The sequence below is a fragment of the Zootermopsis nevadensis genome, unplaced genomic scaffold (assembly GCF_977971745.1).
Source record: "Zootermopsis nevadensis isolate Lab colony 2312 unplaced genomic scaffold, Znev_1.0 Znev_ptg000022l, whole genome shotgun sequence".
NCBI classification, from domain to species: domain Eukaryota; kingdom Metazoa; phylum Arthropoda; class Insecta; order Blattodea; family Termopsidae; genus Zootermopsis; species Zootermopsis nevadensis.
In genome coordinates, this window is record NW_028259154.1 from 16,980,736 (window position 1) to 16,998,199 (window position 17,464).

The window sequence follows — 17,464 nt, forward strand, 5'->3', positions numbered from 1 at the left end:
TCCTGAGAGATGAGTGGTGAGTGGTACACTGCTGGTCCAATACATAAATTCAGAACAGGCCTATTTCTCTAAGAATCACACAAGGTGCAATTTTTTTATATATATATATATATATATATATATATATATATATACACACACACACACACACACACACGTACTTCCTTTGTGTCTGCCCATCTACATGTACATCAGCCACATGACAATCCTTCAAACGATCGGGTTTGAATCTCGGGAAAGGCAAGATTCACATTGTCTGTAGATTCCACCTGCTCTATCTAGTACACGCCGGGAGACCTTGTTCCCGGGAATGTGACCTCTCAACTCCGTCTAACCTGAGGTCAAGAATAAGCAGAGCTACACCGCTTCCATCTCTTGCATCTTCAGGGCGATTCTTAGACACAGAAACAGATTTTAAGTTTATATTCAAGATATATATATATATAAATCCTACAGATCGGAAACTTTCAATAAAATATGTCCCCGGTTAACTTATAACATGGCTTGGAGCAGCTACCCACAAGACCAGTTCCGTGTCTTCTCGTTCATGTCTTCAGTACATATTAGTGTTGTCAGGGCTAATTGCCTCATCAATATGAAAATGTAATTAATTCGGTGTTCTAGTACGACAGCGTGGCCTTCACGTACTTTTCATGCTGCAGTACACGGCCAATTTGGGAGAAAATTGGTCGGAAAGCTCAAGAGAACTGAGAGTAAAACAAATTCAGTATTCTCGACAGTCTATGAACAATGTGAGTAAGGGATAAGAATGACAGACCAGAAAATTAGTTAACATGGAATACAAGTAAGAAATATGATTGAATTTGTACTTTCATTACGAACTGGTCTAGCGGTTAGAACGCTGGCCTTGTAATCCTGGGGTCTCGGGTTCGATTCCCGGCAGTGCCCGAATTTATAACTAGGCAACACGGAGTTTTCCTCCGGGGGTTTCCCCGGTTTCTCCGTGGCATCCCAACAATTAATCCATTCACACATAGAAGAAGGCAATGGCAAACCACTTCTGGATCATCTGCCAAGAACGTATATGAACAGGTCCCAGTCCAAGAAAAGGATGGAAGGATCCTGTTCATATGGACCTGTCGTCAGACAGAATACTAAATAAAAAAAAAACATAATATTCATCTTAAACATCTCCCATCTTCCAGTCGGACCCCTGCGTCAGGAATCTGCTTTCAGAACAGTGAGTGGCGCGCCAAGATACAGCAGCGATCCAGCAAAACGGTATTCAACAAGCACAAATAAATAACTGACCAACAGGTGCCCACTATATGGCTTCACACACCATTAAGCAGAGGCAAGCTAGACCTTGGCTACGTAAACACAATTTCTGTATTTGCAAACTTAGGTAGCACCTCTCATTGCTCTTGATGTACATTTGTCACACTAACAGAACCAATCAAACGCACAGGATCTGAACTACACCGTCACAAATTATATTACTGGATGAAAGTAATAACCAATTTTCTTTCCTTCCTTGCATTTTGTAAGAATAATGCATTTCCGTAAATGTTTCAGTTTGAAGTCATACATTTTATACTTTGTCATCTACCAGTACTTATTACGATAATCTTCGTCTGAGAAATTCACTCAACTTCGACTTGATCTTCATGTAAAGCAGCAGTTAAATTTAAACAAAGTAACTCACAGACTTCAGTTCTTCATAACGAACAAATCATTTCCTCAACCAAACAATAAATTCTAGGAATAGCTTTACTGTGGTGAGGATCTCAAGAACTAAGACTTATTAATAATTGATATGTTATATAAACAGATACATTTCTAGACTGTCATGTATGAAAGCTAAGTGTTTCGAAGTGTTGGTAGATACAGTGCCTTGTTTCAGTGCATTAATTCGCATTACTTGCATGAACTTGTTCGATAACTAACCAGTATATTCCGATAATAAAATGGATTTAGCCCAGTTACTTAATTGTGCGTCCAAGATTAGCATGTGTTTTTGACACGACATAGATCTTGCATCAGAAACTTGTTGATATTAAAGATTACGCAAGAATCTGTAACTGAAAAATGTTGTACAGTAAGTTAATAATCCGAAATAGCAAAAAGCATAAATTACTAAATCTTGGATTTACTGTAATACATGCTACATTCCACAACTAAAAATATACAACGAGTTTCACATACGGTTCTTGTTTCTGTTATGAATAACAAGATAAATATTTTATCAAGTAAGGTTTTGAAACTGAGTCATAAGATTGACAGCATGCGTCAGTCATTTACAAATGCACGCGCTTCTGTGAAACGGATGTCAAATTCTTTCACATACCGGCACCGATAACTACAATAAAAAGAAGCAGGTGATTAAAACCACATAATGTAGCGTTGCCTTTGTCCTAACTACATATTATAAATGCCAGTTTGGGAAGAGTTCAAGTCTAAAATGGGTTACTTACTCTATATGATGTTCTGTTTGCGCCCGATTTCTGTTGATGCCTGGATTTCAGTCCGAAGTTCACGTGAGCGACACTACACGTTTCCGAACACCGAGCAACTGGTGGCACAGTCCCGCCGAAACTAGAATAGTTCACTCTTTGGTCACACAGAGAGCGCAGATATCAATGTGTAACTTCTATCCACAAGAACAAACACTGTGTTTCAAAATCACGGATTACAGCATGTAGTTAGTTAACTCCAACGTCAATGGTTCCACCCATGCACGGATGTCCTGCCATCTGTACATTACTTCGAAATACACAACAGAGGCAGGTAGTGGTAGCGGTGTTCAGTCGGTAAAAACACTAAGCTATCTACAGCTTTTCTTCCTAATTTAGGCCGAACTGAAACACTTTGAAACTCTGGAATTGCAATATTTTCTTCTTACTTCTTACAATAATAACATACTAATTTTTAAATCAATGTGGTCCTACCCTGGAGTATATTGGGGTAAGACAAGGTCGTAGCTTAGACTGTTATAATAATTCATTAAAGACACAATGCCAATAGGATTCATCGCCCTGATGACGGAGGCAGTATGACCTCTGAAACGTTGGTTAACATCGACCAGACTACACAGCGTAACAACCCAGAAGACGGAAATCTTCATACTCACCGCTGTGAAAACCTCAAATCTTACTTAATACAAATTGTGTTGGACATGGTCCACTGTAAGATATATTTTACTTGACATGAACATTTCTGAACATGAAACATCTTCAACTCCTTGCATGAAAAATTGCGGACAAAAAGAGTTCTTTTTCCGAATTATACAGGAAACTGAAATAATTCCATTTTTAATTTTATTATACTAAAAACTTTACAACAGCAGCATGTCATCTGCCTATTCACATTGTTCTTTTATGAGCTGCGAAACAGTGTAACCATCTAGTAAGCCGTGTTTGCCATAGTTTGGAAGATTTGAATCTCCCACATAATACAATTTGATATTATTTTGAGTTACTTATTTAGGAATGGCTATTAATTTCAACAACATATGCCGCCTTTGTTTGGTACAACATGATTTTTTATTACCTCTGTTCGATCAAGATACAGCAACTCTTCCAGCGAGGATTATGACGCTGGCACCAAATATAAAGGTCAGTTAGCTGTGTATAATACTGAAACGTTAATTATGAATACAATAATGCCCATAGGTTGCATATGCAGGGCTAGCAACCACAGCGCCGAGGTATGTGGGAGGGAGGGTCATACGGATTTCGATATTTTGCAAAGAGTTGAAAAGGGCAATACTTTGTGTATGTGTGGGTGTGGTTTTCTTTTTCTTTATGATCTACTTTGTCTGGTACTTTCCAAACGTTTGAAATATATAGTACTTTTAACAATCATGTGATTAGTACGAAATTTCCGTCTGTTTTTCCATGCAAATAGAACTGTGGGATTACAATTTTGGAAGTATTATACATGTATAGAATACATTTAGACCAATATCTCCAATCATCATTTCTCATTTACTCGATGTTTTGTTTAGAGCGGGGCATTTTCCAGAACCACGACCTGTAACTTAAAGGTGAAAGAAGTGACTGTGTCAGTGTTAAAAAGCGCCTAGTATGTTTGTTCCCACCTGCATCACTGTATGTATAGCAACTCCACTCCCCCTCGGATTGCTATCAATTTCTTATTTGAATATTTTGTATAAGTCTGTACGTCCAGTTCAGTTTTTTTTAAGAATCGGTGAGCTGAAGTCGTGATTCAGTTGGATGTGTTCTTGTGATTTTCATTTCCTGGTCTGGACAAAAAAGATTTTTTGTGTAGGGTGGACGATGTGAATGGTGTAAGTCAGCCGTTACAGATTATAATAATACAAGATGATTGAAAAATTATGCAACCCATTTCTAACACACATTCTCTTTGCAAAAAATACAAATTACATTCAAATCAGAAAATTTAAAACCATTTTATATCAAGTGTTGGAAATCTCCACTGTGTTCTGCACCGTCAGTTAACACCGAATGTTGACCAGAACGATATCTGTTCTGCACGCTTCCTGTGTCACGGAAACAGTCACCAGACAAAGTATTGGTCAGGGGCAATTGGTTCCTATGTATATGGTAACTGAGATGCGGGTGAAAGATTAGCACCTGTGCTTCACATTCAGGACGTACCATGTTCAAATATAGGCTCAGAGTCTGGCTTCTCTGTATAAAGCATTTTGTGGTTTTCCTCATTCCCACTAAGTAAATGCTGGGATGGTACTTTAAATTAGACCATGATTGTTTCCATCCACATTCTTTCCAGTTCATTATTCACTAATCAATCAGAACCATATAATCTGGGCTACTGAAATCATTGTTAGAGTGGGATAACTAGTAATACAATTCATACATAGACACCAATCATGATATTAGATGAAACAGCTAAAGATAGAATGGTGAATTATTAGACTTTTTTCATCATCATCAGTCTTTCACATTGTTGGCCCATTGGCCTCTTACAATTTCATACACTTTTCTTGACTATAAATTAAATAGCAGTATGTCAGCCCGATAATTTCTGTTTCACGTTCAGGAGTTTTTCAAATGTAAGCATTACAGGGAGGTAACTTTCAATTTCTCAGATCCATGTGTTGTTTTGTTTTGCTTGCATTTACTGAATAGGACACTGTGGGCTGAAGAGTTGTGCTAGATTTATTTTAAGCAGAATAGTTACTTAATTTGATGAGTGTAACAGATTTATTTTTCTTTCAGGTATGTGCTGGTGATGGTCTCCCAGCACAGGTGTGTCAACACTGTATGCGTCAGATAGATACATCATATAATTTCAAGTTGCAGTGTGAAAATTCTGATTTAGCACTGCGGCAGTATGTGAATAATAAGCAGTCCATTATGCATTCAGATCAGGTATTTTTCCATAAATTACCAATATGTGATTGTTAGAAATGTTTCATTTTGTTTACTTTATTGACATTGCATGTTCATTATTTAAGGAAACACTTGAAGAAAGTCCAAATTTGTCAGGTGCAGATGTCAGTGCTGAAGAATGCTGGGAAAGAGTGTCAGTAAAGGTAGAAGTCAAAGAGTAAGTAACAACTGTGAAGAGAATATATCTATGAGAAGTGTCTTGGTGAACAGTGATCATTTCTGGTCATTCTTTGGTCCCACACATAACATTTCTCTAAAAGGGATCTGGCCTCATATATAAATTAATTTTTCAATCAAAACTCATTTTACACAAAAGTAAATGTTACCACCACTGAATATTAATTCTAATTTAATATTGTATCTAATAAGTGGTCTTTGTTGACAGATTACCTGGTGAAATATGTACTGTGCAGCATGCTGTGAAACGCTGTTTGAAACGCACTACTTTCAAACAAAGAATTATTGATAAGAAACAATCTTGTAAAAGCATTACTAACCACTCGGTTACAGTTGCTCAAGGTTCGGTTTCTGATAATAGCCAACAGTTAATTGAAGAAAGCCAATTTTGTGATGGAATGGGTCACAAAGAACAAATTAAATGCCACAGTGCCAAGAAGAAATATATTTGTCAGGACTGTGGAAAAAGCTTCCCACAGAAGAGTAACCTAATAGCCCATACAAGAACACACACTGGTGAAAAACCGTTTTCGTGTATCAAATGCGGGAAATGCTTTGGGCGAAGAAGTACGTTACAGGATCATATTAAAACCCATACGGGAGAGAAACCATATCTGTGCGAAGAATGTGGTAAACATTTCGCCAGGAGTAGCCACCTCAAAGTTCACTTAAAAGTTCATTCTGGAGAAAGGCCATTCTTTTGTAATGTATGTGGAAAAAGTTTTGCTCATGGATGCCATCTTAAAGATCATTTGATTACACACTCTGGAGATAAACCATTTTGCTGCACAGAGTGTGGAAAGTGTTTCACAAGTAGTAGCATTTTTAAAAGACACTTAATGAGACATTCGGGAGAAAAGCCATTTGGCTGTAATGAATGTGGGAAACGTTTTAGTGGTAGTAGTGATCTGTATATTCATACTAGGACACACACTGGAGACAAGCGCTATTGCTGCACAGAGTGTGGGAAAAGATTTCTTCTAGGCTGTCACTTGAAGGATCATATGAAGATACATTCAGGAGAAAAACCATTTTCTTGTGTAGAATGTGGAAAATGTTTTGCACGTAAACAAGTTCTCAATAAACACTGCAAATCTCACCGTTAGAATTATTTTATTGCTGATTAATTTGTTTGAGGAAAGCCTTTATTAATATGTGCTATCCGTGGCACTGTTTCTGAAAATTCATTTGTGTACAATGTTTGAAGTTGAGTACGTGAGGAGATAATGCAGAGGGAGAATGACATAAAAGTGATATCAAATATTTTATTCTTCTGTTCTAAGAAGCAGATGGAAACTAGAGAACATTGAGAATAGGGGTCTCTCAAGATCTGACCATTTAGTTTTCAAAGAACTCAAGAATACTAACAGGTATATTTACACTTCTATTTAACTTTTGACTGATTTAGCTTTTGATATGGTAACAACAAAAAGAACCCTAATTACAGTTTTGTGATAATATAGATGGAATACATGACCATTGTCACAACACAGCTAGCAGAAGCAATTTCAATATCTGCTACCCTTCTAATTATGCAGTAAGTAGCCTACCTTAGATAGGAAAATTTATGCAAGTATATTGTTATGTGAATCTCAAGTTACTTTTCACTTATGTATGGGAGTTAACAATGTTAGGAAGACTCAAATATGTACAGCAGGGCTGAGGTTTCATACAACTCTTTAAATGTTGAGGTGTAAGCCACTTTGTGGCAAAATAAATTGAAACAGGAGCTCAAATATTGAGTTTCATGAATTTTCTCATATTATTTGGAATATAAAAAATTGCTACAGCAGTTTGAAGAATCCATTATTGTAGTTACTTATAAAAATGGCAATAAAACTTGTGTAGTGACTGTCAAGGAAAATCAATATTATCAAATACATACAAAATTTTGTCCAACAGTCTTCTCTCCGTATTAACTTTGTATGTAGATAAAATTACTGTGGATCATCAGTGTGGATTGTGATGTAACAGACTAAACATTGATAAGATATTTTGCATTTGTCAGCTTTTTGACAAAAATGGAAATACAGTCAGGTAATAGGTATATGAGGTATATTTACAGGCTTCAAGGAAACCAATAATTTAGTAGAGAAGACCTAAGGATTACAAGGTGCCATTATGCATTAATTAAATGTAGCATAACGTCCATACAAAATTCCATTCCATATTCATCGCCCTGATAACGGAGGCAGTATGACCTCTGAAACGTTGGTTAACATCGACCAGACTACACAGCGCAACAACCCAGAAGACGGAAATCTTCAAAATTCCATTAATTTCCATACTTTTTCCTCGTACAGTTTAGGTGTGCAGTGTTTATGTTTCGTTAGTGTTTGCTCATATACCGAGATTCTTTGGTACGATCAAAGCATTAGGTCTAACGAAGATTCGGATTATATAAAAGCAGGGTATTTTTTTATTCATGAAAGAACTCGCATCATGAAGTTAGTGTGACCTGTCTTTTGTACGAAAACCACTTTACGAAATTTAACGTAATATCTGGTATTTGACTACTTAATTTCGGCACTTGACGATTTAGTGCCATGCACAGGTCATTGGTCTGCTTTTCAGAAATGTTGGGGTCCTTGTTTGATAGGCTTCTTATGTAAAAATAACACTTGAACGAATTCATTTTTAGCCTTCATGTAACGTTTCCTTAATCGCAACAGAATGGACAGACGGTCTTGATTGGAACAATAAAAGTACAGAGTACAGGCATCATTCTCCAAAAAGCCGTGAAATGATGAAACTGCGTGGGGTGGAAGTAGCTTGTTGTCCGATTTTAAACTTCTTTAAGAGTACAGTTTTGTGGGTATGTTTGTAAAAAGATGTCACTAAATTTTAGTTGCATATGTCGGCTTTGCATGAAACAAAATGGTCCATTAATGCGTATTTTCAGCGAAGAGAATGGAGGGCCAGTACCTACTATCCCTGCAAAAATAAAGAGCTTTGCTCCAACTCTTAAGGTAAATAGTATATACTCACCAAATTCGAACAAGATATACTAGTGTAGAATAGTTGACAGGTTTAATTTGATTAAAGGACTGATTTCCAAGCGTAATGCATGCTGAAGTGAGTAAATATGACACAGCATGAGCTGAGAACAGAATGTAAAAAGTTTAACAATCAATCCAATTTAATGGTATATAATGGTTTTACATGTGTATTAATTGGTACAACTATAGTACTCTTCCTGAGCCTTCTGCCACCTGTGTATTGTAGTATTTGAGGTTTTCATGGCACAGCAACCCAGAAGACAGCCATCTCAAGTCATGTAAATAAGAATGTTGTATAGTTACATTTGTAGTAATATTAAGTGTAGCCGGACAATTCCGTGGATCATGCCTCAGCTTCTTTCCATAAGAAATCTAAGTTATGAAGGACATCAGTTTTTAAAATTTATATTACACAATGAACATGGGCTGGCAACCCAACTAAATGGAAATTTCTGTTGAGGGTGTTTTGGTTTACCTCACAACCTGTTTCTGCCCATCCGTGGCTAATCAATAGGAGAATAATTGTTTGCCAAGAAGTGGACTAAGTTCCAGTCTGGCTGACCAATTAGAATCTGCAGATTTAAACAAACTAAAAATGCTTCATTGTTTAAAAAAAAGTTTTTCTTAACATTGGTGACACTTACAAAGCACTTGTAGCTTGGTACTGGTAGACAGCAGTCACCCTTCAGTTTCCAATTATTATTCAAATTATCCGAGAAACAGAAGAAAAGTGATTCAGGTTTTTTTTTTTGTGAACTTCAACTACAATAATAAAAAGGCTTATTGCAAATGCAGCACAATTGAATGCATACCCATATCCCTGAGATGACCTCATTACTCTACCAACAGCTAGCCAGGACCCACTTAAACATCACCTCCCTCTGGTTTACCATTACCTAACCAATAATGGCCCCATCCCTGAGTAAGAAAAAGTAAAAATGATAGTGAGGCAGTGTAAGGGTGTATAAGTTATCTGAGATATATCTGTCATACAAATTTTCAGCAGTTAGTTTTGTTTTAGACAATGGGCAGTGGCTAACAAAATCCTTCACCATTACTTAACTTTAGGGAATCATTAAAAGCAGGATCTCAGTATATCTTAGAACCAGTATACACTATACAAAATCCATTTGGCCACAGTCTCACAGTATGCTGCATACAGATATTTTACAGAACATTTTTATAAACTTTGTGTTGAATATTAAGATGAGGAAAGAAAATAATGTATGATGATCATGGTCTGCTGGCTAGTGATACTCGTCATCTTGTAGGTGGTTACCAACATTTCAGAAAACATACTACCTCCATTTCTACCCTGAAGAAGGATATGATATCCTCCAAAATAACAGTAACCACCAACAACACTACTTGACATCAGAAGTTAGAAGCCTTTGATATACATTTTCACTGCTGCTAAAGCCTCAAATCTCATACAGAGTAATGCAGGCCATACTTTAATTAGTTTTCTGAACCTTACAAGCGATATTAAGCCATTTACTAAATGTTAATACAGTTAGACTGACTAACAATATACTTGCCCTAACTCTGTTAACTTGTCTGTGGTAAATAGTTGAGAATATTTTTGGGGTTGTGTTTAAAATTCATTTTTGTCCGTTGATGGCATCTGCTTAGTCCACCAGAGCAACAAAGCCAGTCTTTTACTGTAATTTTATCTTTCTTACAGCTGTATGCTGGTGATGGTCTGCCAGATCAGATCTGTCAGCAGTGTGCATGCCAAGTAGATACAACATACAAATTCAAACTTCAATGTGAAAGTTCGGATGCTACATTACGGCAGTCCCTCATCAATCAGACAATTCAGGTAACTTTATTTACAGTGCAAAATCATGTTATGAGTAAAGGGACTACAGAAATTTATAAAATAATACCTTTTGTAGCAAGAACAAGAAATAAATATATTATAATGGGTTTTGCATAAACCAAAATGGAACAAGCATTTCTGGCTGGACCTAAAGAACTCCACAAAAAAATGATTTTATTGAGTCACCATTTTGGTGTGTTTAAACAGAGAACACTTGCTTTTCTTGTAAAAGTAAGTCTAAAATTATGTCTAAATTACTACTTTGGTATTTTTGCATTATAATATTGTGGAAGAATAGTTTCTAGTGATGATTTGTTCATAATAGTAACTAGTTTCTCTACATCGTTTGCCCCAGAAGACTGGAAAGTTTTGTTTCTCCATGTGAACTTCATCTTGTGTCTCAATATGACTTTAATTTTTTGTTTAGCATTCAGCTCATGAAATATTCTTTACTGTTTTGGATGTGGGATGTGGTAATGACTCCAGGAATAATTCCACAATAAAGCGTGAAGTAAAAGAAGAAATAATTACAGATGAAAATCACATTCAATCGGAGAACAATCAAGAGCAAAGGTTTGTTCTCATTTTCTGAGTGTTTCACAGTAAGAACAAAATTGACACTTTCTGATACTGAATCCTACTACTCATAGACACAGAGTACCTTGGAATTTAAATGTCTGAATATGATATGTTCTGAATGTATTGTATATATGTGAACAAATAATTTTAATCCATTCCATTAGATAACTTCAGTGTCATGTGGTGCAATTTTTCTTAAATTGTAAAATCAAAATGATTTTTCATATTATTTATTTAGTTGAAACACCACTTTTCTTTTCAGTTTGTCCAAATATATGCATTAATTTAAAAGTGATTAAATACAGTTATAAAATAAAATCAATGTTTATATATCAGGAATTTCCAAGTTTTATAAGGTCATTTTAAGGTTTAATGACAGCTTATAGTGGTTATTTAATTGTTACAAGTATTAATAATCTGTAATTCTCTTTTTTGGTATTAGTTTGACTGTACTAAATGATCATGTTCTTTTTGTGAATTTTATTTGTGGTTTATTTAAACATTTGAAGCCTAAGCCCTTCTAAATATTATTTGAAGATTAAGTTTCTACCACAAAGATAACAACACATGTCCATTAAAAAAATCAGTTAGTTAATGTTGTTCAAGGAAATTATTGCTGTTTATTTGTGTTAAAACACTTGTGGGAAATATGCAAAGTTGCATATTTTTAAAGTAGGTGGTATATTAGTTTACCACAGGTTTTGATGGATTAATGATTATGTTCATTTTACGTTGTGTATGTTTGATAGTATATTTATTTGTTGCCAGGGTAGGTAATGATGCATTCAGAGGAAATAATGATGACTCATGGACAAACTTTCAAATTGAACCATCGTCCAGTAAACTGGTTGTGAAAAATAAAGTTCCAAAAAATAATAATTTTAGTCCATCAAGAAGAATAATTGTAAAAAACCATAAAAAGCAAGATGTTTCCCGAACATTTAATGTGAAAGCTCATAAAATGGTAGAGAAAGGATATAATTCCTTAGCTTCAGAAGCCAGTGTCAAATCAGGAAGTGAGGAGGCATTTTATGCACTTGAACAGGAAACACTATCTGCTGAGTGTGTTAAAGATGGTGGTGATGATGATGATGATGATGATGATGATGATGAGGATGTAGATAATGAATTCAGTGTTAAAGTTCAAATGAGAGTAAAGAAACCATATATAAAATTATTTCATTGTCATGACTGTGGTAAAAACTTTGCAAAGAAAACACAATTGGTCTTGCACATGAGTGCACACACTGGTGCAAAACCATATATATGCAGTCAATGTGGAAGGACTTTTGCAAGTAGAATTAACTTGAAAAAACACCTGTTTACACATACAGGAGAAAAACCATATCTTTGCACAAGATGTGGTATAAGTTTTGGTCGTATAGACACATTAACAAAACATATGAGATCACATACTGGTGAGAAACCTTTCCACTGTTCTGTATGTGGAAATAATTTTGCACGTCGTAGTACCTTTACAAACCACATGAGAACACATTCTGGAGAGAAACCATACTTGTGTACTGAGTGTGGTTGGCGATGTGTACAGAGCTATGATTTGAAGAAGCACATGAGGTGCCATACAGGAGAAAAACCATTTCGATGTACAGTTTGTAGAATGAGTTTTGGTCAAAGGAACAGTCTTACGAAACATATGAGGTGCCACATAGGAGAAGTGCCTATAACTCTGGAATGTGAAAAAGAAATGCACTACCAATGTCAAATTTAGTGTATTTTGTTTCTGTAAAAATGTATTAAAATAACTGAACATAACAGCTAAGTGGTTAGCACTTCTGCTGCTTACTCAGGATGTCCTGAGTTCAAATCTAAGCCCAGAGACTGGCAATCCTGGCTGAGGTTTTCCTGTCCCCAGGCAACTGATGGGAAAGTAAGTTCCTTTGAAGAAGCCATGACCACTTTCTCCCATATCCTTTCTAGTTCATTAATCATGCTGTTATTTAATGCTCTGTAGACACTGTTCCTGAGCATAATACAATAACCATAAATAAATAGAATATGAATGATTAACAAGTTCATGAGACAATTTCTGAAAAAAGTTGGTAATAATTTTAAAAGAATAAAGTAGGGTGAAATAGAATGGAACTAAAGAACTGAAAGCCCCTTTTATTCCAACAGTCATATCTCAAATAACTGTTAATACAATGAGCAACGATCAGCAAAGCTATTAGCCTAAGTGACTTTCATATTTAAAATGCATGAAAATATGCAATATAATTCCTGAAAACAATTTACCCAGGTAGGTATCAGCAACTGTATTCATGTGTGCACTGAACAATGTATGACACATTCTTAAGACTAAAGTATTGTTCCAGGACAGTCTGCAAAATAACATAAGTTGTCATGTTTGCTTTATCCTATGCTACACATCACTCTAGGATAAACATAATTTAGTCAGATTCGGCAACTTCCTTATATAGAGTTACAATACGTGTGTGTGCCTATTGAAGTATCCTACTCAGTGTGTCTGCAGTTGGGAAAACTTCTTTTCTGTCTTCCTGAGATAAATTTCTCATACACAAGTTATAGGAGCAGATGACTTCAAAAGCTCGAGCAGATTTTCTTTCATTAAATTTTTGTTTTCATTACCATTTACCGTAAGAAACTTTATGTGGTCAATTTTAAATGGTTTTGACATGGTGTGTTACACTCGGGATTACTAACTAACCTCCTGGACTTGTCCATTGTCAGGCACTAAAAGAACTCAACGTTTTGGAAACTGGATCAGTTTCCATCCTCAGGTGAATAGGGAAGGGACACCTATTCAGTTGGGTACATTAGAAAGAGCTAACTTCAGTCGTGGGGTCAGCAGTGGCCGGGCGGTCTGAGGAGTGGGCCTTGTGCCGCTTGGTCGCTGGGACTGTGGGTTCGAATCCCACTCAAGCCATGGATATTTGTCCGCATTTTCCTAAGTACCAATCCGTAATTCGCCCTGTTTAAATAACTATACATTACAGTCAAATATACTCACATGGAACTAATGTTATTTGCAATTTCGTGTGACTGTAAAAACCTGTTTTTCACTCTACTGCAAAAACAGTTCGATGGTGTTTGACAAAAAAGTGTTGAGAAAATATGTGGACATCACGAAGAAGAAGTAACAAAAGCCCAAAAGAAATTACATACTATGGACCATTTTCATCAAAATTACGTTTGACCCCTAAATTTCAATAATGACCTGAGACAAATAGCGTTTTGAGGTTTTGGATACCGGTAGTTGCCGAAATGTGTTGCCCGTTAGGCGATAAATGTTATTATTTAACTGTGTAAAGCTGTTATAGTTGCAATAAAACTACTTTTTTGTGTGTGTGACAAACTAATCTTATTCTGCTTGACTCATCGCCCTGATGATAGAAGCAGTTCGAGCCTCTGAAACGTTGTACAACTTCTACGAATTACTCTGTACCATATCACAGAAGGCTGTAATCCTTATTCTATTTATTGTTTTTCTTACATGTTACATGTTGCTGTAATCCGATATACGTGTATTATAATGTTACCCTGTTGCACTTCGTGTGTTTTGTTTGCAAGGCAGTTTTCAGATCCAGTTTCAATGTCACTTGGAAGGTTTCCTGATGTGAGTAAACACTGAATTATTTGCAGCTGTCGTTCGAAAATCCATCCGACTATCAGCAATATCTTGGGCAAAACTGAGTTCGTGAGTCAGTTTAAATAATGTTCCTTCTTCGTACTGTGTACTGTCATAAATTTGAAATGGGTGCTTCTACAAAGAACTAGGCGCCTACCATGTATGCTAATGTAAAATTGAATATCGTCTTTGAACAACAGCAAATGCATACAAACCCATCATCACATAACCGTGTTGCCTACAGCATATATACAGAATGTGGCCTGGGAGTGAGGCACTTGTTTTGAAAACAGGAAAAGACCCTCTGAACTAATCAACGAATTTTTATGAACACCATCCTATTAGAGACCGTCCCACCTCTGCAACAAAATATATATAAGATATTGTAAATGCGTCATATTGTGATTCATAATAACAATAAAAATCAGTAATTAGTGATAGGTTTATACTACATAACACCCGTTGATGGCTAAATTGTAGCCGAAACTAGTCGTGTAAGTTCCTGTAATCGAATACTACGATGAGGAACATTAAATGATGTTTTAATCTTTTAACATTATTATAATTGTGATTGACGGTAAATTTTTAATATATTTTTAATAAAAATATATATACTTTCTCTTCGACAATGGCAACTGAAACCACTGAATCTTAGCATGTAACATTTTAAAATTATCTATACGATGGTGTTAATGACAGTCTCTGCGAAAAAACTTAAAAATAATACATATTTATATTGTAACACGTACTTTAATATAAAAATATTTAATTCTTGAGAAATTTCGGTATCACACAAAGCAGCAATCTAACAAAAACATTTAATGTCACGTTTCTCGACACCTTTAGATTTTCAACTTTTTATTATTCATCAATATGTGACTGTGTCTCCATGTTATCATGTTATTTGTTTGTGTGTGGTTTTTCTACTGTACGTCAGTTATATTACGTAGTTATATAAAAAATATTTTCAGTTTTAATAAGAAAGAAACAACGCGCAATTTTCGTCGTTTACTCGTACGTTTCGTTGTTTACAATAACATTCTGCACAAGATAACTACGTAAACAGTTCCATCACTAATATTTTGCTACCTTTGCCAACAACAGACTTGAGCCCAATGTTTACTTTTGTTATGATTTATATGATAATACTTAAAAACGTCAAGCTAACTGCATGTGGTTGTAAACAAGACCCATGTTTTGTTTCTTTTACACTGCAACGTTCTGTTTACCGAATCCAATAATTTCGACAGCTGCTCAATAAGTGAGTGGAAAAGCGATAAGCACAATCTGGAACTGTGAAGAAAAATCCTACGCAACAAACCCGTTACGGGAGCATCACAGTATTCTTCTCTTTCCAGTTGGGCTCGGAGGTAGACAAAGTAGCTGATTGTAGCCCAGTGTACTGAATTATATTGTTTCTGTGACTTCAAAGTAAAAATATTTGCTATAAAACATTTTAAGCATAACCTAACTTGCACAATTAAGCAAATAAAGGTATGTAAATACTGGTTCTTGCTTGTTCCAATTTGTTGAATCATGCCGGGACGCTTGGTCAAAATTAGGTTACTGTCATGGCCTTTATATTGAAACTGCTTGACTATTATACTCTTTGTGGTAGATGATATGTCTAATTATCAACTTTAGTTTAAAATTTTTTATAACTTCAAGGGCAAAAAGATTTGTCAAATTTCACACTGTATTGCGACAGAAAGACTCCATAACAGTGTGAAAAACGATTAATTTCAATTTGAAATCCCGAGGGATTAAATTTTTCATCATTCCATTACTAACTAAATGGATATTGGTTCTTCTTGTGAAGTTAATAGTAACCCAGACAATCAAGAATCTCTCCCGTATTTTGTGCATCACGAAGGCTCATTGCCGTGTTCACAAGAACCAGAAACTATATCTTATCTTCTGCCTATCGAATCCATCCTATTTCTATAAAATCCCACTACTATCCTCCTGAGTATCCAAAGGCATCTCTTCCTTCAAGCTTTTGAGTCAAAATTTGTATACATTTCTCATCTCTACCACGCGAGTTAGATGTCCCGACTATCCTATTCTTTTGACCACCGTAATGTCTGATGAAGTGAACAAATTATAGCGCTCCTCGTTGTGAAATCTTCTCATCCGACTGCCACATAATTTCCCTTCGGCTATGCAAGATATTCTTTCCATCACCTTTTTCCAAACACCCTCACTCTATGTTCATTCTTCTCGAAGACGGATCAAATTTTGCAACCAACGGATAAAATCATGGTGGCGACTATTTTGTGCGTGGTCGTGTGTGTTGTGGCTTCGTGCAGTGTTGTCTATGGTTGCCAAAATTTCGGAGGATCATGCTGCCTCTATTTGTATGTGAAATCTTCCTCCGAAACGTTTGGAACCACAAGGGTAAAAACATAATTTTGTACACATCAATCTTTACGAATCTAGATAGGAGACGGTGGTAACAATTTCGAAATCAGAATAAGTTCTCTCTATGTATGTGTTCCTAAAGTAACTACGAACATTGTTTCCCATTTCAGAACATCTAAAAGTAATTATATGATTGACTGCCATGCTGACCGTCATGGTTCTTGCAATGTCTGCACTTGGGAGTTGTAACGAACTCCCAAATTATGCTACAGAACTGATCGGCAAAATGTGCCACGAGGTAGCGCGCAAGTACTTCCTGAAGTCCAAGTGCCTGGCTCTTGTCACAGAAGACAACAGCAAGATTCTGGATTACATGTACCCGCTCGATTTTCCAACGTTTCATATCCAGTTGCCACTTTCCTTCATGAAGAGTTCTGAACGGCTAGGTACAGTTTCATGCCAAACACAAGAAGATCACGTACGCGATTTCATGTTCTCACGGCGGCAAGTATGAAGATAGCTGTCTTCTGGGTTGTAGCGCCGTGTAGTATGGTAAAGTTTT

The 17,464-nt window shown here is 36.0% G+C and overlaps 2 protein-coding genes across 6 annotated transcripts in view; one reads left to right on the forward strand and one right to left on the reverse strand.

The window, feature by feature from the left end:
- The window catches only part of Ac76E (adenylate cyclase type 2 Ac76E), a 102,709-nt gene extending 100,099 nt beyond the window's left edge, over positions 1 to 2,610 (reverse strand). For 2 of the 5 annotated variants that reach the window (XM_087353754.1, XM_087353750.1), the window contains exon 1: positions 2,436 to 2,610. The gene's annotated coding sequence lies outside the window, so the exon portion shown is untranslated. The remainder of the gene's footprint in view (positions 1 to 2,435) is intronic. The other 3 variants (XM_087353751.1, XM_022062523.2, XM_087353752.1) reach the window with 2 other exon arrangements.
- A 459-nt stretch (positions 2,611 to 3,069) lies between these two features.
- On the forward strand, positions 3,070 to 12,714 carry LOC110829126 (uncharacterized). Its single transcript, XM_087354127.1, has 8 exons — positions 3,070 to 3,575; positions 5,184 to 5,336; positions 5,423 to 5,514; positions 5,743 to 6,637; positions 8,327 to 8,503; positions 10,218 to 10,355; positions 10,783 to 10,928; positions 11,703 to 12,714. Exons 1-8 carry the CDS (start codon positions 3,450 to 3,452, stop codon positions 12,661 to 12,663), a joined length of 2,688 nt encoding a protein of 895 aa, XP_087210253.1. The 5' UTR covers positions 3,070 to 3,449; the 3' UTR covers positions 12,664 to 12,714.
- Positions 12,715 to 17,464: the final 4,750 nt, after the last annotated feature.